Source organism: Podarcis erhardii (genome assembly GCF_964252035.2).
Source record: "Podarcis erhardii genome assembly, chromosome: 6".
Classification (NCBI taxonomy): domain Eukaryota; kingdom Metazoa; phylum Chordata; class Lepidosauria; order Squamata; family Lacertidae; genus Podarcis; species Podarcis erhardii.
The window spans coordinates 70,675,299-70,698,522 of NC_138510.1; the positions used below are offsets into that span (position 1 = coordinate 70,675,299).

General features: G+C 41.7%; 2 protein-coding genes and 1 long non-coding RNA gene across 3 annotated transcripts in view; 1 reads left to right on the top strand and 2 right to left on the bottom strand.

Annotated features, from left to right (window-relative positions):
* Positions 1-553: 553 nt before the first annotated feature.
* Positions 554-9,654, bottom strand: LOC309343894 (di-N-acetylchitobiase-like). Its single transcript, XM_081866092.1, has 7 exons — positions 9,443-9,654; positions 5,294-5,432; positions 3,490-3,698; positions 2,602-2,773; positions 2,265-2,362; positions 1,623-1,784; positions 554-932 (listed from the first exon to the last, which is right to left on the bottom strand). Exons 1-7 carry the CDS (start codon positions 9,584-9,586, stop codon positions 744-746), a joined length of 1,113 nt encoding a protein of 370 aa, XP_081722218.1. The 5' UTR covers positions 9,587-9,654; the 3' UTR covers positions 554-743.
* On the top strand, positions 9,466-11,660 carry LOC309343992. The gene is made up of 2 exons (XR_014157500.1): positions 9,466-9,599; positions 11,238-11,660. It is a non-coding gene; the product is annotated as an uncharacterized lncRNA (long non-coding RNA).
* LOC309343774 (vitellogenin-2-like) overlaps positions 10,803-23,224 on the bottom strand; it is a 33,370-nt gene continuing 20,948 nt past the window's right edge. Inside the window, exons 17-29 of the mRNA XM_081865686.1 lie at positions 20,850-21,035; positions 20,131-20,263; positions 19,507-19,735; positions 18,455-18,663; positions 17,648-17,860; positions 16,739-16,881; positions 16,331-16,469; positions 14,450-14,585; positions 13,994-14,180; positions 13,283-13,380; positions 12,620-12,714; positions 12,366-12,525; positions 10,803-11,339 (exon numbers count right to left, since the gene is read on the bottom strand). Of these exons, the coding sequence (XP_081721812.1) occupies positions 11,299-11,339; positions 12,366-12,525; positions 12,620-12,714; positions 13,283-13,380; positions 13,994-14,180; positions 14,450-14,585; positions 16,331-16,469; positions 16,739-16,881; positions 17,648-17,860; positions 18,455-18,663; positions 19,507-19,735; positions 20,131-20,263; positions 20,850-21,035 (1,969 nt within the window). The 3' untranslated portion in view covers positions 10,803-11,298. The remainder of the gene's footprint in view (positions 11,340-12,365; positions 12,526-12,619; positions 12,715-13,282; positions 13,381-13,993; positions 14,181-14,449; positions 14,586-16,330; positions 16,470-16,738; positions 16,882-17,647; positions 17,861-18,454; positions 18,664-19,506; positions 19,736-20,130; positions 20,264-20,849; positions 21,036-23,224) is intronic.

Consider the following 23,224-nt stretch of genomic DNA (forward strand, 5'->3'; position numbering starts at 1 on the left):
AGAAACTGCACCCCCAGGGTGCTTTCTGAAGTGGCTTGTCAGGGAGAGGTTGTCCTGAGGCCAGCTTGTGTATTGTGTCACAAGAGTGAGGGTGCTCTGCCTTTTGACCTCGCCTGGGTTATCTCTTAGTGGTGAAATCAGGCCAGGCAGTTGGAGGGTTGGTGAGCAGATGATATTTGTGTGATATTTTTTTTCTTGCTGTATTTATTTATTTATTTTCTGCCATGGGCTTAGGTTGGCTCTTGTTATAGGGCACTGCTGGCCCCCTGTTGTAGTCAGAAAGGGATGGGTACATTGGAATTAGATTATGTGTTTGCATAGGCCAGAGGTGTCATGAGAATTAGAAATGCTATCGTGAGGGTGGAGAACAGAGGAACACATGATGGGTTGAAAAGGTTAGGCCTTTACAGGGGAAGGGATGTTAGAAATGTTAGGGCGATTCCCCTCGCTTTCTGCTTCTTCCCCCATTCTATGGGCTCTTCCTAGTGCCCATGGTACTATTGAAAGGTTTTGCTAATCAATCAGTTACAGGATGAAAGAAACACATGTGATATACGGTACTTAAAATGTTTTTTATTAATGCTGAACAAAATATAAAGCAGGTATTTAATTTTATTGATAATGATGTATTAGAATTGAAAAAATAAAAACCAGATAATTAAAACTAATTATATCTGTATTTAAAAATGCATTAAAATTGAAAATAATGACAGCTAACAGGCAAACTAAGCACTCTCCTTAAGTCACTTTGGTATCAAGGCTGCCCACATTGCTGCTGTTTGCTCTTGTGCTAAGGAGCCACCAGAGTAGTTAAGGCAATCCGCGTTCCACATGCCAATACCCCTTAAGCCAAGTTTTTTCACATAGGCTGCCTTCAGAGAAATGCTCCTGGGATTGTCAAACCACACTTGATGAAAAATGCCATGTTTGTCCTACAAAACAGTGAAACAAAGAGAATGTGTTAATATGCCTCCTGCAAAGTAAGCTTGATGATGAGAGGTTTTTGCACTTGGATCCAAGAGAGCCGAACTCAAATCTCTGCCAAATGCTCCTTTGCATATACTCAGACAAAACAACTTCTCTAATGGGCACCTGCCTCAAAGTTTTACCATGAAGCAAAGCAAGAGGAAGCCCGTTGCAAATTTTAAACGCTATATAAAATGATTGGTTATTGACAACATGTTACACAGAGTACTGGTTAATAATATGTCTGCTTACTGTTTATGTTTCCAATAATTATTTGCAAATTCTGCAAGTCTACTTTCCCCATATATGAAGCCTTCAGCCAAGACATGGCAGGTACCCATTTCATCAGGATTATCCATGCTTGATTAATGCAACACGTTTTAGCTTCTGCTTTTGGGGAAAATTCAGAAACCAGTTGGTGCTGAATACAGCAGCTAGGTTGTTGAGAGATGCTGGTTGGTATTAGCATTTTCACCCCTATACTTAAAGAGCTTCACTAGATCCAAGTTTGCTTCTGGGCACAATTTTAAAAAGTCATAAATGGTCTGGGATCAGGGTCCCTGAAAGATTGCATCGTTCCAACAGTGTTTGCCCAGCAGCTGAAATCATCAATAGAGGCAAATACATTTCAGAAAGCAAGTCTTTTAACAACTCACCTTGTATTCTAAATATGGGGCTTCCTGTTCCTCATCCCACAGGATCCCAGAAATAGAACTATTTACCAGATCCATGATTACTTTATACGGGCGCTGACGTCCTGCTGCGTCACTGCATGGAGCCCCACGGAAAGGAACTTTTGCGATTGAACAAACATGGGCCTGAAGAAAAGCAACTTCTGTTACACAGATGTGTTAAAACTCAAAAAAAGGGAACAGTCTTTAATCCATGCCCCTGAATTAAACTTCAGAGACAACAGCGAACAAAACATAGTTAGATGTTAGCTACTACCTTATTGTCTACTTTACTGTAAAAAATAAGTATTGCAAAAGCTTAGACAAAGAGCACTGCATCTCCAGTCTCAAAATGGGTTTGAAAATATTTGGGACATTGTAACATTATCAGAACTTGTATTAGAAGAGAAAATAACATGCAAATAAGCAGGTTTTATAAAGAACATTTGGCATTGCTATCGTTTTGAATAATGATTCTAAGGAAAACATATATCCGTATAATTTATTTATGTTACTGAATTATGAAAGTTATAGTGTTATATATTATGTATCTCTGTAAGCATTTTAAATAATAAATAGAAGTTGTTTTAAATAATAAATATAATAAATCAGCTATCTTTCTCTTACCTTAATTAAGCCTAGACAGGTATAATCATAGCCATACCATGGAACACCCATCACAATCTTCTTTGGATTAATGCCCATGTGAATGTATTTTTCATATTCTAATTAAATAACAAAAAAAATAATATTATATCCAACCATCTGAAATTCAACTGGAACAATCATATATCAAATGTTACAATTCTTAAATCCTCTCGCCTTCCTCAGAACTCCATTTTTCAACCCTCTCTCCCCCAATTTTTTTTTTTTACTTGTTTTCTTCCCTGGGGGGGGGGGGGAAAGTGGGAACAAATTTCCATGGCTTCAACGTTTTTGGAAAGATTATATATTTGGTTCTTACCCATTATGGTGTGGTTATATGGAGCATTGGCTCTGGCTATGCATTCTGACCACACCTGACTCTGTTCATCATAAGACATAACAAATACGAAATCACAAGACTCTGCAATCCCGGTGTAGTTGTAACATCGTTTGTCTATGCAATCTGGAGACCAGGCTACATCAAAAGTCACCTGTGGGGGGAAATAAAAACACACATCTATCTCTGAATGGATATTCTTAGTACATTATACACAATTTGCAATTCATTTCAATACTGCATATAGTGTGTTCTTCAACTTCGCTTTACTCAGGGTGAACCTATTAAAATTAAGGCCCTAACTGACTCATGTTTATTAATTTCACAGGGTCTACTCTAAGTAAAACTCATCTGAATACAATCCATTCCTGTTAATTTCTTGGAATGTTTGGGGACACAACCACAGCATCATCTGTGTATACTTGGCAACAAGGTATAAGATTCTAAATTTGTTTATTTAAAAGTTATTGTGACGTTTTACATTGGATCAGATTGTTATCATTAATGTTTGATGTTTTATTTATGTTTTTATATGTGTTGGAAGCCGTCTAGAGTGGCTGGGGCAACCCAGCCAGATGGGCGGGTATAAATAAAATTATTATTATTATTATTATTATTATTATTATTATTATTATTATTATTATTATTATTATTCCTGGCCTATTACTGCTTTTTTTGTTGCTGGGCTGACACTTAATGGAATATCTGTGCCTATTATCAATATCCGGTACCAAAATTTGTGCTCACAACAGTAAATGGTGTCAAAAAAAGGAGTGTTTAATGTCATGCACTGAGATGAATCAATGGAATTTGGCTGGTGTGGAACTGAATTCATATTTGTGTAAGAATAATCTCTGCTTTATTTTTTACCTGTGATCCTGGAATTTCTCTGTGAAAAGATTCTGTTGTTTCTTTAACCAAATCTGTTAACGCATAGTATTCAGGTGAAGACTTTGCAACCTCCTGTTCAATGTCTATATTGATTCCATCCAGATGCTGTCTTTTGGCCAGATTCACTTTTTCTTTTATCCAGGCTGCTCTGACAGCAGGGTCAACAATTGACTTCACAGATATGTCTCCTAAATAAGAAAATGTGATTAAGTGCCAGGCTTGAATTGCTAGAAGGTACAAGAAATATTTTAGACTACCGTGATATTAAATCTCACATAATATATAGCAGTATATTCCACTTAACTCAAGGGGGCTTACTTTGTGATAGGCTATGTTTAGGATTGGAGCCCTAATCCCTTACTTCATAACTATCCCAATCTATCCACCCAGAGCTCTTTGTACACATCCTGGGGCAAAAAGCCTTCATCAGCAGATCAAGGTTTGTATGAACACCTGCTGAAGTGGATTATGTGATTAGCAGTGGGCTTTGGATATTAGCAAGAAGAGAGGGTCTGAACACCAATGTTCATAAAGGAAAGGAGAAAGCGAAACAAGAAATTTAAAAAGCATTTAGAAACTGCTTCAGAAGTTACTTAAGAATTAAATCTAGTCACAAGATATATTGCTGAACTTTTGTGAACGCACGTCTATCGTTGTGCTAAACTTATTATACTGTTGCTGACACCACTGCATTGGTTTGTTGATTTACTGCTGAATAAAACTGAGTTGTATCCTCCTTCTTTTGTGATCCAGATTCTTGTTCCCAATTACTTGATCTAGTTAACTCCAATGTGTGCCAGAGCTTACACTAATAATTTAGACTATGTAATGGGGCCCAAGGAGTAAGCTACATGTTACATAAACTACATGTTTCTTTCAGCACACTTTTTTTTAAAAAAAAGTGTGCTTAATGCTACCACTTTTATTTTGAAGGAAAAGCAGTTTTATGGGTCCTTAATCTCCTGGCTGGCATGTGCCTCTGAAGATGCTATTTGCAGTAAACAGCACCTCTGGTGCTGGCGACAAATAGCAGCCGCAGGAGATTTCTTGGCAGGAGATCTATATGGGATCCTGATCTAGACTGGGAATACGCTATCAGTCTGAAGATATGCAAGTGTGCTTCTTTCTCAAAATAAATGCAACACTGTTTTTTGGTGTTTGTTTTTTTTAAAAAAGCACGTTCAATGTAAATGGAAACACCATAGCTTCCAGACTTTACATCCAGACCATGGTTTTCTGGAGCGATACATTTGTGTTCTGGCCTGGCAGCATGTGCTCAAGCAGTTACATCTCCTTTTATCCTTGGCTGTCCACAGTATGACAACAGTACAGGATATCACATGAAGTCTCATGATCAGTTACACAACCATTTAACAGAGCTTACATAGAAGTTCTCCTGAAACAATCGGAACTTTATCTTCTGTGTAAATGAGTCTAGAACTAGGGATAATGGGAGGAGAATCATGCATGCTTTACACTTCTTAGTATGCATGAATCTAAAGCCAGCAAATTTCAAAAGAGAGCTCCCCAAAGACAAACTGATCGGTCCATCATCCCTTTGTGCTTGAAGCAGCTTAACATAATGGAGATCGCTAGTGTGTCCTGAGACTGGTGGTGCAAGTTGACAGTGCAAGCTTACTTTCACACAATCACAATAATCTCATATAATTATTAAGGTTGCGCTCCTGTGCACACTGAACAGGAGTAACTCAGTGGAAATTACTTATGAGAAAACGCATACAAGATGCTGACGATACACCAAAATGTTCTCTGCAGAACGTACCTTTTAAAACAACTCTGGCTCCTCTTGAATGGGCGTAACACATAAGCTCAGGGTCGTATTTTCCGAAAATCGCCACTGTAGTAATATGTGACCAGTCATAAAATTTCCAGGCCTTCCCACCAATGTCAAATATAAAGACCTGCCGAGGCATAGCAAAAAGAAAAAGAAAAATAGTAAAAATCTCTCTCTCCCCCTACAACAGCCAGATGTGCTAACTCTTGTTATTGGTGTCATTTAAATCGTTTATTTGTTCAATTGGTTATTACTTATTCAATATAGTTCTATCAATTGTTCAACAGAAATCCTCAAGGTGGCTTACACAGTGGTGTAGCCTGGGTTGTCAGCACCCGGGGCAAGACAAGTAATTTGCGCCCCCTAACCCGTGGATTTGCACCCCCTAACCCTAACCCCCAGATGTTGCGCCCGGTGCGGGCGGCCCCCCTGCACCCCCCACGCTACGCCACTGGGCTTACAACACTATAAGCACAAAAATCGTCTGTATTGAAGTCCACCAACACTTAAGTTACATGATAATCAAAAATTAAAAGCCAGTGGCAACAGCAGCGACACAACTCAGCTAAACCTACTGAACACCATTAAATGTACAGGTAAATAAAATAGTTTGCACCCAGTGCCTTAAAACTCTAAAGGCAGGTGCAACACAAAGACATAAGGACCAGAAAAAAACACGAAAGCCCTCATAGGTCATCAGTGTAGCTCCCACAATAGGCTCTCATGGTCAAATGCTAGTAGTGTTCCTAATTCATGAAGTAGATTGCCAAAAAACGATGTCTCTAAAGAGACTTAATCTTTGTATGGATCAAATAAGATAGTTCGCTAAATTATGGGATCTCATGATAAACATTTATCCTTTCAAATAAGTATTATCTTTAAAGAGATTAGCTAAAATTCAAAGTTTACTGACTAATATGAAGCACAAAGATGGGTATCGTTAATTAAACCACTTCTAGGCAGCAACCCACAGAACATCTTGTAATATAAGTTGGTGAGGATTTTCCAGGGCTCAACCAATTATCCCTGGGAAGCAAGAGACAATACATTTGGGAGTTTACTTTCAGATAAGTAGGTGAAATGCACTTCCCATCTAATTTGAGCATTTTAACAATTAGAAGCATGCCTGAAGGGGCAGGGCACATTGGTTTCATTTCCTCAGATACATATCTGCCTCAGACAAATTTTCTCAGTAAAAGGGACTATTACGGTTCAGCAGTGTTGTGGTAAAAACAGGATGTTCAAATGAAAAATAAATAAAACAGTTCTGTATACATTTCAACGGAGATACACCTAAGCCCCTTGAAATCTATGGATCCAAACAGGTTTAATTATGCACAGGATTGCAATCTATGCATTGCAACTTGGGACTCAGTTTATATAGCTGAAAATAAAATGTTTCAAATGTGTTGTAAAGTGCAATATGCAGATGTGACACTAGGTGGTGGCAGTGAGCTATGCCAAATTCAATGTATTTTTCAAAACATTTTTTAAAAAAGCATTTTCAGAGCATTTTTAAAATATGTGTGTAGATTCTACCTTGGACACCTTAAAATAAGAGATGAGACAAATTCATGAAGGATAAGACTATCCATTGCCACTAGCCATGATGGCTATGGCTATATACAGTGGTGCCTCGCAAGACGAAATTAATTCGTTCCGCAAGTTTTTTCTTCTTGCGAGTTTTTCGTCTTGCGAAGCACGGTTTCCCATAGGAATGCATTGAAAATCAATTAATGCGTTCCTAGGGAGACCGCCTTCAGACCAGGTCCGGGGACAGTCTTTCCCCGGACCTCTTCTGAAGGCTGGTGGGGGGGGGGAGGACTTTTCTCCCCACCGCCAGGCTTCAGAACAGCCTTCTGAAGGCTGGCGGTGGGAAGAAAAGCCCTTCTCCCGCCGCCAGCCTTCAGAAGAGTTCCTGCAGGGCTGCCTAGGCTGCGAATAGCAGCCTGCTGCCGGGTGCGAGGGACGCTCTGAAGCAGAGCGCCCCTCGCCCGGGGCAGACATCTGCAGCTTGGGGAGCCCTGCAGGACTTCCCCGCAGGGCTCTCCAAGCTGCGGATAGCAGCCTGCTGCCCCGCACGAGGGGCGCTCTTAAGCAGAGCGCCCCTCGGGCGGGGCAGACATCTGCAGCTTGGGGAGCCCTGACTTCCCCGCAGGGCTCTCCAAGCTGCGGATAGCAGCCTGCTGCCCCGCACGAGGGGCGCTCTTAAGCAGAGCGCCCCTCGCCCGGGGCAGACATCTGCAGCTTGGGGAGCCCTGCAGGACTTCCCCGCAGGGCTCTCCAAGCTGCGGATAGCAGCCTGCTGCCCCGCACGAGGGGCGCTCTTAAGCAGAGCGCCCCTCGGGCGGGGCAGACATCTGCAGCTTGGGGAGCCCTGACTTCCCCGCAGGGCTCTCCAAGCTGCGGATAGCAGCCTGCTGCCCCGCACGAGGGGCGCTCTTAAGCAGAGCGCCCCTCGGGTGGGGCAGACATCTGCAGCTTGGGGAGCCCTGCCGGACTTCCCCACAGGGCTCTCCAAGCTGCTGATAGCAGCCTGCTGCCCCGCACGAGGGGCGCTCTTAAGCAGAGCGCCCCTCGGGTGGGGCAGACATCTGCAGCTTGGGGAGCCCTGCCGGACTTCCCCACAGGGCTCTCCAAGCTGCGGATAGCAGCCTGCTGCCCCGCACGAGGGGCGCTCTTAAGCAGAGCGCCCCTCGCGCGCGGCAGACATTCACAGCTTGGGGAGCCCTGCGGGGAACTCTTCTGAAGGCTGGAGGCGGGAGAAGGGCTTTTCTTCCCACCGCCAGCCTTCAGAACAGCCTTCTGAATGTTGGCGGTGGGGAGGAAAAACCCTCCTCCCACCGCAAGCCCCGGGAAGAGAGGAGAAGCTGCGCGCCTTCTCCTCTGTTCCCGGACCTCCCACCGCAAGCCTTCAGGACAGGTCCGGGAACAGAGGGGAAGGCGCGCAGCTTCTCCTCTCTTCCCGGGGCTTGCGGTGGGAGGAGGGTTCCCCCGCTGTCCCCGGAGATTTCCCTATGGGCTTTCGTTTTGCGAAGCAAGCCCATAGGGAAATTCGTCTTGCGAAGCCGCTAAAAATCGGAAACCCCTTTCGTCTTGCGGGTTTTTCGTTTAGCGAGGCATTCGTCTTGCGGGGCACCACTGTATTATGCACAGCAGAGATAAGGAACCTTAGGCCCAGGAGCTAAATGTGACCCTCAGTATCTTTCTATCTGGCCCTCAGTCCTCTGCCCAGGCCAGGCATATATATTCTCTTGTCACTAAACCTACTTCATGCCTTCCAGTGCTGCTTTAGCATAGGTGGAATGTGTCCTTGAGCTGATGCCTCCTGCTTACCTGCATAAAGAAATTGACTTTCACATGGCCAGAACCACAACAGGAAACTTGTTTCCTTTGCTTCTCTTTTCCCACTGCATAGCCTGTTTTAACTCATTCTTCTAGTGTTTTGGCCACAGAGGGCAGTGCCAATCAGTTTTCAACAAGGGGAGGCCCAGAGTTACATATAAGCCCCCAAAGAATATTCAGGTTTTGTGCCTTCCTTGAGAGGACACCAGGGCCTTTAGCACTGCATGAAAAGCAGAAATCCAACAGGTGAAGCTTTCCCTGTGGTGCAGAAAACTTGCAGTTGCTGAATCTCTGCCTATGGAGAGGGCATGGCGGACTTAGCAAGCATTGCAGGATATGTATGGAAGCTTCAGCCTTCCAGATCAGTGTGTCTCGAAGTTGCATCTCTATCTGTTTTTTTGGACTACAACTCCCATCAACCCTAGCTAGCAGGACCATTGGTCAGGGATGATGGGAACTGTAGTCCAAAGCCAGCTGGGGACCCAAGTTCGGGAAACCCTGGTCCAGGTGTTGGTGAACAACCACCTCTCGTACTCCCTAGCCGTTGGCTACGCTTGCTGGGGTTGGGACGGGAGTTTGTAGTTCAGCAACGTCTGGAGAGGCTTCCTCACCACCCCTGACAGGAACAACCTTCCAAGTTACCACCACCTCCCGATCTCTCTCCCCACCCTCACCAACACCGTCGAGGATTGGCTGAGAGGAGCGTCACGTGCTCTCACCAGGCAACCGCGCCCTCCTCTCCTCTCCTCTCCCCCTCCGCGACGCCTAAGAGGTTGTTTTGCGCCTGCGCACCTCGAAGTCCCTGGCTCCGGAAATGGGGTTGCAGAGCGCGGGGTCCTCGCACGGACACGCGCCGGAGCTCAGCCGCAGGTGGGAGATGAGGAGGAGGAGCGCGACCGGGAGGCGCGCGCCGGCGCCGCTTAGCAACCCCTCCATGTCTTCGTATCAGGTGCTTAAGCGGGGCGTGCGTGAGTGCGTGCGCGTCCGCGGCGGCTGCTCCTTTTCGCCTCTGCCTCTTCGAGAATATATAATGCCTGGCTGAGGGCTGGCGTGGGGAAGGTGGGATGGCTCCGCCCAGAAATGGAGGGGGAGACGCTGAGGGGAAATGAGCGCCCCTTAGCGTCACCTGCCATGTTTCACCCTCAGGGGTTGGCTGTGCCAGTTGCCTTAACAGTTCAGAGACAAAACTCAAGTGGGATAATAATACAAATAATAAAATAATAAATCCCTCAGGAGCTGCCTAATTTGGACACTTTAAAGAGCAGTACTTGATCCTCTGCGCTCTGTATTCACTGTGTAAACTTTCCCAAATTTTGAGGGGGGTGGTTGCGCCACAACTCCTTGGCTCCATAAAAATAAAAATAATTATTATTTATTGCATTTATATACCGACCTATACCAAGAGGTCTCAGAGCGGTTCCCAGAACAAAAAAATAAAACCACAATTTATTGATGGATTGAATTTATATACCGCTCTATACCTGGGGGGTCTCAGGGCGGTTCACAGAATAAAATCAAGATATAAAGCCACAAAGATACCTAATAAAAATAAAAACAACAACCCAATAGCCGCCCCCTCCACAGAGAAAAAACACATTTTAAAAGGACATAGGATGTAAATTGGATCAACCAATGGCCTGGTTAAAAAGGAACATTTTTGCGTGGCACCCAAAGGTGCACAATGAAGGCGCCAGGCGAACTTCCCTGGGGAGAGCATTCCACAGACAGGGAGCCACTGCAGAGAAGGTCCGTTCTCATGTTACCACCCTCTGGGTTTCCCCAGCCAATGGGGGTGGCTTCCAACCCATATAAAAACATAATAAAAGTCAAACATAGACTCATCCCTGGTACCCACCAACCCTATAAAAACTATTATTTGGAATGGCAGGTTGTACAACGTGCTAAGGAAGATAGCAGCACCATAAAATTTGGGCAGTAACGACTGCCTACGTTTATTGAGAATTCGATTTAAACTGTTCAGTTTGAATAATTGAAATTGCTGAGCATGATCCAGTGATAGCAGCTTTTCAAAGTTTGGTCGCTATTTACACCTCCAGCAGCCCTCTGGGTAATCCCACCAGCCCCCGGGGGTGTACCACCCACTTTGGGAACCACTGTCATAGAGATCCCAGGGCTTTGGGCTTTTTTAAAAAAGCATCATTTGGATGCCTAAAAGCCAAGTCACCTTGCTCCCAATTCTGAAATTGCTCTGCAGTAACGCCTGGCTGCTTATTTCTGGTATCGGTTGCACCAGCCAATACTGAGGGTGTGTTTTGTGAATGTGTGTCATGGAATCTGGACTCGATGCAACATGGTATTTCGAAAAACACAGAACAAGTGCAGCTGTGCTCTTGGAATCATGATGTTTTATTAAATGATTTAACACAAATAGATTTTTTAAAAATTACTATTGAAAATTACTGATAGTATTATGGTAGAAATGCATTGTTCTTCAAAGGAGAAAGTGATGCTACTTTTCCTGTTTGAAATAATTCCATTGCTCTGTCCATTAAATATATTGGCCTTGGAATGGAAACCATTTGAAGCTCTAATCTTCTGCCAAATAACACCAAGCTGTGCATTGCAGATATTCACAGGAACATGCTGCCTGAATCTCAGTTACAATTTTGATATCCTTGAGCTTCTGGTCAATACCTATTTGCTCTTCCCCGTGGAATGGTAGCAGATTCTGGAACAAAAATGGGATGTGATACAGTTTTGCTATTTGAAACTTTTCCTGTTAATTCAATTTCACCATGTGACTGTTTAAAAAGACTATGCATTTAGAACTCTACTTATTGAGCAGAACACTGATAAAGATTTCTCTCAAAGATTTATCACTGGATCGACAACAAACTGGAGTACAATGGACATAGCTTGCAGCCAAAGTAATGAACGATTAATTTCTGCGCAGGATTTCAAGAGCAAAGTAACTTCAGTGAGACTTCACTTGATCAACCCCAGTGGATTGCATTCTGTATTGTAATACATAGCTCTCTGTTTTAATATGCTTTAGTGTGAGAGGGTGGTTTTTATTTACTTATTTATTTCAGCTTTCAAACCCATATACCTATATATATATATATATATATATATATATATTCATTTAACTGGGAAGAAAAAAATGGTTCTTGAAGAAACCTGATTTTTGCTAAAGCTTCCAAACTGCAGCTGGAAATCTCGCATTACAACATAAATTATGAAAACATGGCAAATTGATAACTTGCCTGTGTTGGTGGGTTATTCGGTTTTGTTTGTGCAAAATGTGTTACAGCCTGACATGAAGACAGAATAGGGAAAGGTGTCTGCTTAAATTGAGCAGGGATTATGAGCTATACTAGAGAGTGAGACTCAACCAGTGTTCTGCAATGGGAAGCTCAACTACCTGACTACATCAATGCAATGCATGAGAGAAAGCCATAATGTGTGAAGTATACAATTGTGTTTTAGAAGACACATACTTCCCAGAGGTTGAACAGAGGTTGTTCATATTTTTCTGCTGCTACTATATATCGTTAAAAGCACATGTTGGCTTTGGTGATTAGTGAGGGGTGGATGGAACCATGATTTGGAAATTAGTCACAGTCATGGAAATTTCGGGTTCCCTTTTTGGTGTTTTCCCCGCCCCAGAACTGTATTCTGTTAAAAGGTTGTGAAGAAGAAAATATGTGCATCAGTGCCCAAATATTCACATATTAATAGATAATTGCCTAACCTTTGGTACAGGATTCTGACGGAAGAATCCAAGACTGAGCAAAGCTCACAGCATTTTTGGCTTCATATCCACTGGGCATCTTATATTCCTGTTCATATTCAGCATCGTATCTTCCACACATTCCACAGGTTTTCCCAATCATTGATAAAGGTACTTGAATCTGCATAGGAACGTGGTAAAAGTCAATGCACTTCTGGCTGCATATGTGTTTGTAAAAATCCAAGACATTGGTAGGATAGCAAATAAAAGTATACCATAAGCGTGCGTCCATCATAGAAGAGATTTTCAATGCCAACTTCTGGAGCTTTTAGTGATAAGCCATTCTTCTCACGAGTGATAAGGATATCACCTGTAACCAGAAAACAGAATTACTTCCCCCTAAAAACTCTGGTGTAACATCTCAGTGCAAATTGTCACCATTACTGATTTCTCTCTGTTTCAATTAAAGCATCAGATATGTGGAGCTGAAATCTTGCTGCTGCTTATGTGAAAGCTCCCAGCAAGTAAGAATTACTCTATACTGTGTTTGCAATATAAAAGGTTCCCGGAATAAATAAAATATTTGAATAATGTTTAGGCCTAATTCCACGATCAACTGGTCCCAAAGGAAAAATCAGATATATACCAGACCATAGATATTGGATATCAACACCTGCCAAAGTAGGGGCCCAGTCCGGCTCCTTGAGAGAAACCATCTGCTCTCCTCCAAGTTGCCAATGGAAAGGACAGATGAAAAATTTGTGCCGGATTGTGTGGGCATGTGACATTTTAGCTGTGGTAGTGGTAAGCCCTAGTACATGGCCCTAAGGTCATCCTTTCAGTTGCTAACCACTGGCATACATAAGTCCCTTTACAATTTGTTATAGATAGTTCAAGTGAGTCAGACAATTCAGGAGAAGTCAGAAAAGGTATGCTACCTTTGGAATTGAAAGTGAATGGGAGATTCTCTGGTGGAATTTCAGTACCGTTAATCCTCAGCTTTTCAAGTCCATTTGAAGAATACATGTCAACCTCCCTTTAAACAGAAAAAATCTGGTTTAATTAAGGCAATGATACATTTATGTCATACATACCAAGTGCATACCTTGTTTGACAACTTGTTCACATTGAACCAATGAACATTCTACCTTGTTATCAATCACTGGTGGTTAAGAATATTTTGTATGACAAATTCAAATATTTGTTGGGGAAAGTGTATCAATCTAGTTTGATTACCAGTATAACTAGTCTTTCTACTAGTCATATTACCAATATTCATTAACTATTTGGCTTCTCATATTTTGATCAGGTTGACTTTTGTAGGGCAGCCATATGCCTGGAAAATCCTGGACATCGCCAGGATTTTTATCCCTAAATTGGTGTCCATTGTTAAATTGTTATGTCCATTCTAAATGTCCAGGGAAACCTGGGTGTAAGGCAACCCATGTTGTAAGTGGGTCTTCTTGCCTATTTTCTTATAAGTAGACGAAAAACTTATTTTTTTTCTGGTGGTTTTGCACCCAAAAAAAAGCAAAAAAAGCTAAACAACCTTCCCCCCTAAAATAAATAAATAAATAGGTCAACAAATTTTTTGTCCAGATTTTCACTTTCTGAAATATGGCAACCCTAACTTATAGTGCTTTACTTACAGATTGGCAAAGTCGATACGGGCCATTATCAGATCAGTTGACTGTTCTGCTTTCATTACCCTCACCAGGAATTTCAGTTCCGGGCTACAGTCATGGACCAAGACATGGTAGCAGTTTGCAGGCATTATATAGCGAAAGCTAACATTGTTGAAAGTTGTGATAGTGTCTTGTGATACTGAACAACGACCTAAAAAGCAAACGCTATCAGTAAGCATCTTCAAATGGTTAGAAATAATATTCTGATAAGAGATATTCTTCTGGCATATTTTATTATTGAGTTTTCAACCCAGAAAGTGATTCAGTGACTGGCAAGGAGTTTGGAAGGTGTGCTGAGGACCAACTGAGGTCTCTCAACCACCTGATAAGATGCTTCCAGGATTTGTGGTTTGTAGCCCTGGTGTAAACCAACTTTTGCTGGAACCAGGAGAGAAAAACGACGCTGGCTAACCTACTAACCTTTCAGATTTTCAACAAATGAGGATGGCAGATTAGAGATGAAACTCCAGGCGTGGGGCTGCTTTGCTAAATCTTCTGCATGTTGGGCTACAGGGAGTGGAAGTGGTAGCCAGATGTTTGTGTCATAAAGTGTGACCTAATAAAAAGGTAAGATAATATCAGTGCTATTTTTCTAGAAAAAGAGGTGCCGGAACCCACCACCAACGTCTCCCTTGTTGTCTTATAATGGCGATGGCGCCCACTTGAGAAGTGCCAGAACTCAGTTCTGCTGATTTCTGGCTGAAAGGAAGGCCCTGCATAATATTTCTATTGCAAGGGGAAGCAACACAGGTGGTAGAAATGGTTAGAAAGTCATACTGAAGAAGAAGAAGAAGAAGAAGAAGAAGAAGAAGAAGAAGAAGAAGAAGAAGAAGAGTAGTAGTAGTAGTAGTTTGGATTTGATACCCCGCCTTTCACTCCCTTTAAGGAGTCTCAAAGCGGCTAACATTCTCCTTTCCCTTCCTCCCCCACAAGTGTGTGGGGCTGAGAGACTTCAAAGAAGTGTGACTAGCCCAAGGTCACCCAGCAGCTGCATGTGGAAGAGCAGGGACACGAACCCAGTTCACCAGATTACGAGTCCACCGCTCTTACAATTGCACTCAGTTAATGGGCAGTGTCTGTTCCAGGTTTGAGAGACCTCTGGGCTAACTGCTCTCTGAAAGGTCCTCTCCTCTGCTGGTGCTTCATGGTGGCTCTATCTAGTGACAGGGGTTGGCAGCAGCACTCTGAGCAGTGCAAGGTAGCTGGATCCAGCCACCATTTAAATTTCCCAGAATGCCACAACACTCCCGGGCATGGTGAGAAATTTAAATAGCAGCTAGACCCAGCTGCCTGGTAGTGGCTAAAGTGCCCAGCTGGAAATGGGTTTTGTTTTTTAAGGGCTCCAAGGCAGATGTCCATGGTGAGTTGTTTCAGTGTGTTGGTTCCCCAGCAGCTGCCCAAGAACACCAGGCACTAAGACCAGCTGCAGCAATGGGGAATGTTTCACCTGTTAAATTCCTGCATCCTATATATATCTTAAAGGCACTGTTAGAGAACTAGGGCTGAACGAAAATGACATTTTGTTGGTGAAAGATGATACTTTTCACCCTGCCTGAAGGTGCCAGAGATTGAAATTGGAGCCTTCTGAATGCAAAGCAGATGCTCTACCATTGAGACACTGGCTAATGAAAGTCACCTCCTACTTGGTTTTGGCTCAGCCCTAGTGCCAAGCATATAGCCCAATCCTAGGTATGCTGACTCAGAAGTATGTCTTATTAGGTTCAAGGGGACTTTCTCCCAAGTAAGCAAGTATAGGATTTTAGCCTTCTTCTGTATTTGCTTTCCTCTTTTCATTTGCTTAGTTCTTGACAAAGCCTTACACGCTCTTTGGAAAATGGAACAGATTAACGGAAAATAAACACATTTGCTTCATTTGCACAGTCTTATCGCAAATGTTCTTTCTTTCCTATGGTACAATATGAGCGGTTGGCACACGCAGCCTTCTTTCCATCTGCAGATTTGTGGAGGAATTTATCTTGAGAGCAGCATGATTCCATGACTCCCTCTGTGGGAAGCTTGGTTTTATTTGCCACTCTGTCATTTATTAATTGGAGCGATATAAATGACTATTTAAACAATTGTTTTAGGGTGGTGGGATTCAGAATGGCAAAGACTTGCCAGGAACGATACAAGAGCCACCCTTCACCTCCTGCCCTGGCCATTGTGAGCTCACAGGGTTCCGGATGCCGTGGCAATTCCATGACAGATCTTCTCTCCCCGCCCCCCATCCCCACACGTACACTTTGGATTACTGCGCTAAGATTATTAAGGAATGTGGAAACCCCAAAGCAAATAATTTACATTATGTAGCTTCAGAACAAGAGCACAGCTTCTCGGAGATGTGAGAGCCACAACTACAGAAGTCTGCTGTGAAGGATTCTTCTGTTCACTTTGGGACAATCCAAGCCTACAGGCCATATCAGGAACAAATGTGGATAGCCTAAAGGGAAAAGGAGTGAAAGGATTAAATCCACATTTGGTAGAATGCCTTAAAATTCTGTCCGTTTCAGACTAGAAACAACCTTGTGCATCTTCACTGAAAGGAGAAGAGGAAGAGTACTAATGTTTTAATCCAACTCATTTTGCTGGGGCAAGAAACACTCACATAATGGCATTCCTTGCTGGTAGTTCTCTGCAGATATAGCTCAGCTCGATTTCCACATATAAATCTAAACATATATTTGAAGTTCGGAATTACTTAATTCTCACCCACTTGCAGCAGCTTCTAGTCTTGGAGGAACTCTGAGCCAGTCCACCTTGATTTGCATAGCTGGATAACCAGCAAACCATCCATATTCAACCTTCGTTGCAATATTGTAGTCTCGACAATCCCAGCCCCATTTTAGATAACCCTGAGAAGAAATAGGTAGTGGATTTTATGCCTCTGATATAAAAATCAAAGTAGCTACATCGCTGCAGTTACTACACTGATTTTTCATATCACTGCACTCTTCTGTTTCCTTAACCATTACTGGGAAATGCAGTTCTAGGTTAGTCTTTAAAACGAAAAAAAGCATGTTAACCAAATACCATAGTGGCCTCTGAAAGTCAAGTAGCACTTTCCGTCCATTGCAGCCCAAGGTCACAACTGAGATGGCATTTCTGCCACCATTTGCAATGAATCTTTTCAGGCAGAACTTCCAAACAACTGCGTGAAATAAAAGCAACCAGCAAAATGGCAACTCAAGAAAATCTGTTAAGAAGCAGGCCACAACTGAAATAAACTTCTTTCTTGCTTTGACTCCTTTACACCTGTGGCAGCCCTGTTTAGGGAAGTTCTTAATGTTTGATCTTTATTATTATTATTATTATTATTATTATTATTATTATTATTCTGCTGGGAGCCACCCAGAGTGGCTGGGAAAACCCAGCCAGATGGGTGGGGTATAAATGATAAATGATTAATAATTACTACTACTACTACTACTACTACACCCCGTGGCCCTGACTTTGCCACCACCTCTCCCCAGCCCTGTCCACATAAGCAGCAGATACACTGGTGCCAGGAGTAAGGTGGTTCTGCAGCTCTGCCCCACTACTACTGATAAATATTGTAATTGTTGCTGAATGACTTGGTTGGGGAAATACAGTATTTTTGGTTATATAGTTGTTTCTTACCTCAGCCTTCTGAGGATCAAGAATGGAAATACCAGCACAGAGCTTGGGTCTTTTGGATTCTTTCAAGTCTGACACAAAGACTTGTACTGTAGGCCTGGAAGTGTGTAACTCATCGTGGAGCTCAAGGTGAAATATGGTGACCTTCTTCTCATTCTGGATAGCACGGAGATCAGCAACCAGCACCGATGATTTATTGTGTCTCAAGAATTTGGGCTAAAGTCAGAAATAAATGGGGGCGGGGACTTACTTCAGAAACATTACCACAAACATTATCACACTGTTCGAGGAAAACTGAACAGCACACTGGAATTTAAATACATCTTCCTGGTATAATATGCTGTTTTGCAAAACATTTCCAATGAAATTCTATTGTGCGAGATCAGATATTTAATGAGGTTAAATCATTTAAAAGGTCCTAATTTTATCAGCACAAGGGCTGAAAAAACAAAGCAGTATTAAGTAGTAGGCTGGATATTAGTTAATAAGCCAAAAACATTTTGAAATAGGTTCATAATCTATGAAAGCTTTAGTACACTAACTAGTAAGTGTATTTAATAATGTAGCGATTTTAACTTCCATATATATGAACTATATAGCCTAACTACAACTGAGCAGACTACAGGGTAGGTGATGAAAAAGTTTCCCCATTCATTGTGATAGCCCATTTTCACATGCAAGTTATGAATATGTATGAGTGGCCCAGCACTTAGTTGTAAGACTAAGAGTCTCACCCACCCACCTCTTTTCCATTCATTCCCTCTCTCCTCCACACGCCTTGGTTTCATTTTCATTTCAAGCCATACAAACCAGTTTGGTTCCTTTACTCTTCTTGGTTTTAGCATCCTCTTTCTTCCCTTTAGTCTTCCACTTCTTTCTCTTAGCCTTTTGGTCTTCATAAGAAGAGGATTCATTATCTACATTATCTTCATCTTCATCGGTGTGCCTCAGGTGGATTGTGTTTGAATGCGATTTAGAGTCTGCTTGAACCTCTAGCTGTATTTTGGTTCTAGCCGCTTCTGTCGAAAAAACCCGTGCATGAGTTAGAACAATAACTATTAACATCAGTTGTGGGGAGCATCAGGTAGGGTGTCAAGCGTTGACATTACTGGCCCACAACTGTGCAGGGTGCCGGGGGGTGGGGACGACTGCTGCCCTCCAGAGCTTCCAGGCCTTACTTCTCCTCCTAATATGCAGCTGCTGCTTGTTCCTCCCTCCAGACATGCAAAGAATGACCAGAGTCAAGAGATTCTTGACTCTGTGCTCTGGGCCCAGAGAAGGAAGGCAAGCAAATGGATAGCAGTGATGGAGATGGGTCCATTCGTGGAGGGAAGGACCAATGGAGAGCATCTTGCCCAAGGGCTCTTCAAAGTTGACACTAGTGAGCATTGTGGGTGTAGATTACTGTTAATGAACCTATTGACCTACCGCATGGAAAATGCAATGAAACCTTTCTCCAGACCTAAACACATTTGCCTGGAAATATTTCCCATTGATTCATAGGGTGCACACTGCCCAAACAGATCAAAGCTGGTGAGATTTCCCCCTTTTAGTGGGGCTTCTTGGTCACTTTTAAGATGACAGATAATTCCTCAGCACTTTATTCTTCAATGATAAGGAGAAACTGCATTTATGAAAGTATTTTTCTAATCAAATGTTTGATGCTCTCCTTTTTGCAAAGAATTGACAGCCATGGGGTGATGGGATGGGGCTTATGCAGAGTATGGAGGGAGACCCCTAAGAAAGGCAAAGTATTATTGTATAGGAATGGTTTACAATTCAGTATAAGGGTTGAGAACCACAAAATTCGTGTGTGTGTTCAAGTTTGATTAGTAGTGATAAATTTCTAATAGAAACTGTACCTGGTTTCACAGCTAGCTTGACTTCACATTGCCCAAAATACTTGTGTAGGTATGCATCTTTGAAGAACGCAGTGCTGCACTCTTTCATGGTGAAACATGTTTGATATCCTAAGCTAGATAGTTTGATATATGAGCTGGGTGAACACATTGCGTTTCTTTGACTGTGGTGAAACTCTTCTTTCAAGCCATAAATGAATGCCCGTGATGCAATATCAAAGACACTTCTTTGCTGCGTTAAAAAGAGCAACAACTGATAAAATATTGGACAGGAAAAAAGTAGTAAATAAATTCTGAGGCAATTCCCCCCCCCCTTATATGAAACTGGATTTACCTCACCAGATTAGTTAAAGCTCAGGCCTGGATATGCGTAGATAGGTAAACTGGGTGCCCCAACGCGTTTCCACAAAGTAATAGGTTTTGTGAAGTTGTATTATATAGATAGGCTACAATTGTGAATTACTGAAACGGTATATATTTACTTCACAATATTTCAGTGGATAAACAAATATTTAGATTCTTTAATTGAGCATATTGGATAAGTATGGAAATTTATAAATAAACTGGAATCAGCAGCAGGACCTGGATCATCTGCTGTGTGTATATTTACAATGTACTATCCATTACCCTTTTGGTCCTAACTTTTGATGATCCAAAGCATTGTTCTAGAACATCAAATCCAATCAGGTCTGGCGGAACCGGGGTCATCAAAGGTGAATTTGGTTCATCCGCATTCCTTGACACAGCATAAAATTTAGTCCTGAAAGCACAGGTGTAAAACACTCAATATGTAAGTGGAATAAACCAAATATACATAATATAAGGTCGCTGTAATTTTCAGTCCAGTCATTCTCATGTTTGTGACTTGAATGAATGACAGAGGTGATACTGAGAACAACTGAGACACAAATGAGGCGTGTGATTCAGGAATCTGCGGGTGGAGAGAGTTGGCCAACCTTTCCAAAGCACACTCCAGACATCGTTGTGTCGCACATCCTTTGTTGCTCTTGGAATTCCACTGTAGTGAGAATTGCATTTTGATCTGTAGTAGCCACTTTAGTGTCTATTGAGGCTGACCCTGAAGTCCTTACTTAGGCAAAATTCTCATCTACTTTATTGCCTTGGTAAGGACTGCAAGATCAGGGCCACCAAATACCGGTAACAGAAATTGCCTGTAAAGGTAAATAGATGTTTAGAAACCACTGAGAACATGACGAATTAAAAAGAAAAAGCAACCCTGTATACTTCCAGAAGTATTACTGCATTAAGAAACCAACATATATTTATAATTTTTGCAACAGCACAATTCACTGCTATTTGCCACAATTAAGTTATAGCTACTGTACCTCACAGCCAATAATTCTGTCTGCTGCTGGACTGGGGTCATTTCAAACTTAAATATTTCCTCTTTCATGTCTATCTTGGCATCACATTTAACCGGCATGCTTGCATGGAATTTAGCGTGGAATTCAAGACCAGATTGGAAATGTGGTGTGTTGATTGCCATCACTCCTACCAGGTGTGTTGATACGCTGAAAAAAGATGGAAATACCAACTTAGATAATAATGTAAACTATTCCCTTGCACTCACAGTACACACATTTAGAATCTCATTCAATATGCAACATACAGAATGAGAATCTGTCAGTAAATATAACCACAAGGGACTATTAGTGATTCAAACATAGGAGCCGTGTCAATATTTTTGTTAGATCATGCAGATTATGAATTTTAGTGGCAGGGGACTTTCTTTCTTGGTGGAGTGGACTTGTATAGTTACAAATAAACTCAGATATTAAAGAATTTTTTTAAAGTCTTTTGTCACCTTTCCTTTGAATGGAAGCCAAACCTGGTTAAGCACTGCCTCTGTAATTTCTCACAGACTGAGGTAATGGAAGCACAAAGCAATATTCTTCTTTGTTTTTTTTTTTTTTTTTAAATAATTTTTATTGATTTTACAACATAAACAAAAAACAAATAAACATAACACGACTTCCCCGAACCTCCCCTTCACTGCATCCATATTTTAAAATTTTTAGCAATTCTTCATCCCATTTTTATATTTAATTCTCTTTAAAACAAAATTCTATTTTATAAATTTCAATTTATAGCTGTAATTCTTTGTATCCAATCCCTTGACATCTTAACATTCCGAAATTTTACAACAATTTTTAAGATAGATTTTAAATTTTTTCCAGTCCTCCTCCACTGTCTCTTTCCTCTGGTCACAGATTCTGCCGGTCATCTCTGCCAGTCCCATAAATTCGGTCACCTTGGTCTGCCATTCTTCCAGAGTAGGTAATTCTTTAGTCTTCCAATACTTCGCCAAAAGGATTCTTGCTGCTGTTGTTGCATACATAAAAAAGGTCCTATCTTTCTTTGGTACCAATTGGCCGACCATGCCCAGGAGAAAAGCCTCCGGTTTCTTTACAAATGTCCACTTAAGGATTTTCTTAATTTCGTTATAGATCATTTCCCAGTAGGCCTTAATCTTTGGGCAGGTCCACCAAAGGTGATAAAAAGTTCCTTCACATTCATTACACTTCCAACAATTGTTATTGGGCAAATGATATATCTTTGCAAGCTTGACTGGGGTCATGTACCACCTATAGATCATTTTCATTATGTTCTCTTTCAGGGCACTGCATGCCGTAAATTTAATACCTGTGGTCCATAACTGCTCCCAGTCAGCAAACATAATATCATGACCAATATCCTGTGCCCACTTAATCATAGCTGATTTAACCGTTTCATCCTGTGTATTCCATTTTAGCAGCAGATTATACATTCTGGACAAATTCTTAGTATTGGGTTCTAGCAATTCTGTTTCTAACTTTGACCTCTCCTTCTGAAATCCTAGTTTTCTGTCCTGCTTAAAAGTTTCATTGATCTGGAAATAATGTAACCAATCTCGGACTTTAGGTTTCAATTTCTCGAAACTCTGTAATTTCAACTTTTCACCATCATATTCTATAATTTCACAATATTTTGGCCAATCTGTATCCATGTTCAGTCTTTTTACCGCCTTGGCTTCCATTGGTGACAACCACCTAGGGGTTTTACTTTCAAACAAATCTTTATATCGATTCCATACATTATACAATGCTTTCCTAACAATATGGTTTTTAAAATTTCTATGTACCTTTACCTTATCGTACCATAAATATGCATGCCAACCAAAGTTATTGTCATAACCTTCCAGGTCTAGAATGTCTGTATTCTCAAGAAGTAGCCATGGTTTCAGCCAGCAGAAAGCTGCTGCTTCATAGTAAAGTTTTAAGTCCGGCAGAGCAAAGCCCCCTCTATCCTTTGCATCAGTTAGAATCTTAAATTTTATTCTGGGTTTTTTGCCCTGCCAGACAAATTTAGATATGTCTTTCTGCCACTTCTTGAAACAGTCCATCTTATCTAGGATTTGCAATGTCTGGAACAGAAACAACAATCTCGGCAATACATTCATCTTGATAACAGCAATTCGGCCTAACAAGGAAAGTCTCAATCTTGACCATATATCAAAATCTTTCTTCACTTCAGCCCAACATTTCTCATAATTATCTTTATTTTACCTTTTTAGTAATTTCCAAACCAGTTTCTCTTTGAAAACTGTCTTTTTCCCCCACCGTAAGATTTTTTTCCAACACCTTTGTCTTATGTTTATTTAATTTAAAACCTGCTACCTGACCAAATATTTCAATAAGTTCCAAAACTCTTTTTGTACTGG

Coding starts and splice junctions, on each gene's coding strand:
- LOC309343894 (XM_081866092.1), bottom strand. CDS start 9,586: ATGGAGGGGTTGCTAAGCGGCGCCGGCGCGCGCCTCCCGGTCGCGCTC. Junction 3,699..5,293: donor AGCCAGAGTTGTTTTAAAAG/GTACGTTCTGCA, acceptor TTTCTTATTTAG/GAGACATATCTGTGAAGTCA. Junction 933..1,622: donor CCCCATATTTAGAATACAAG/GTGAGTTGTTAA, acceptor ACTGTTTTGTAG/GACAAACATGGCATTTTTCA.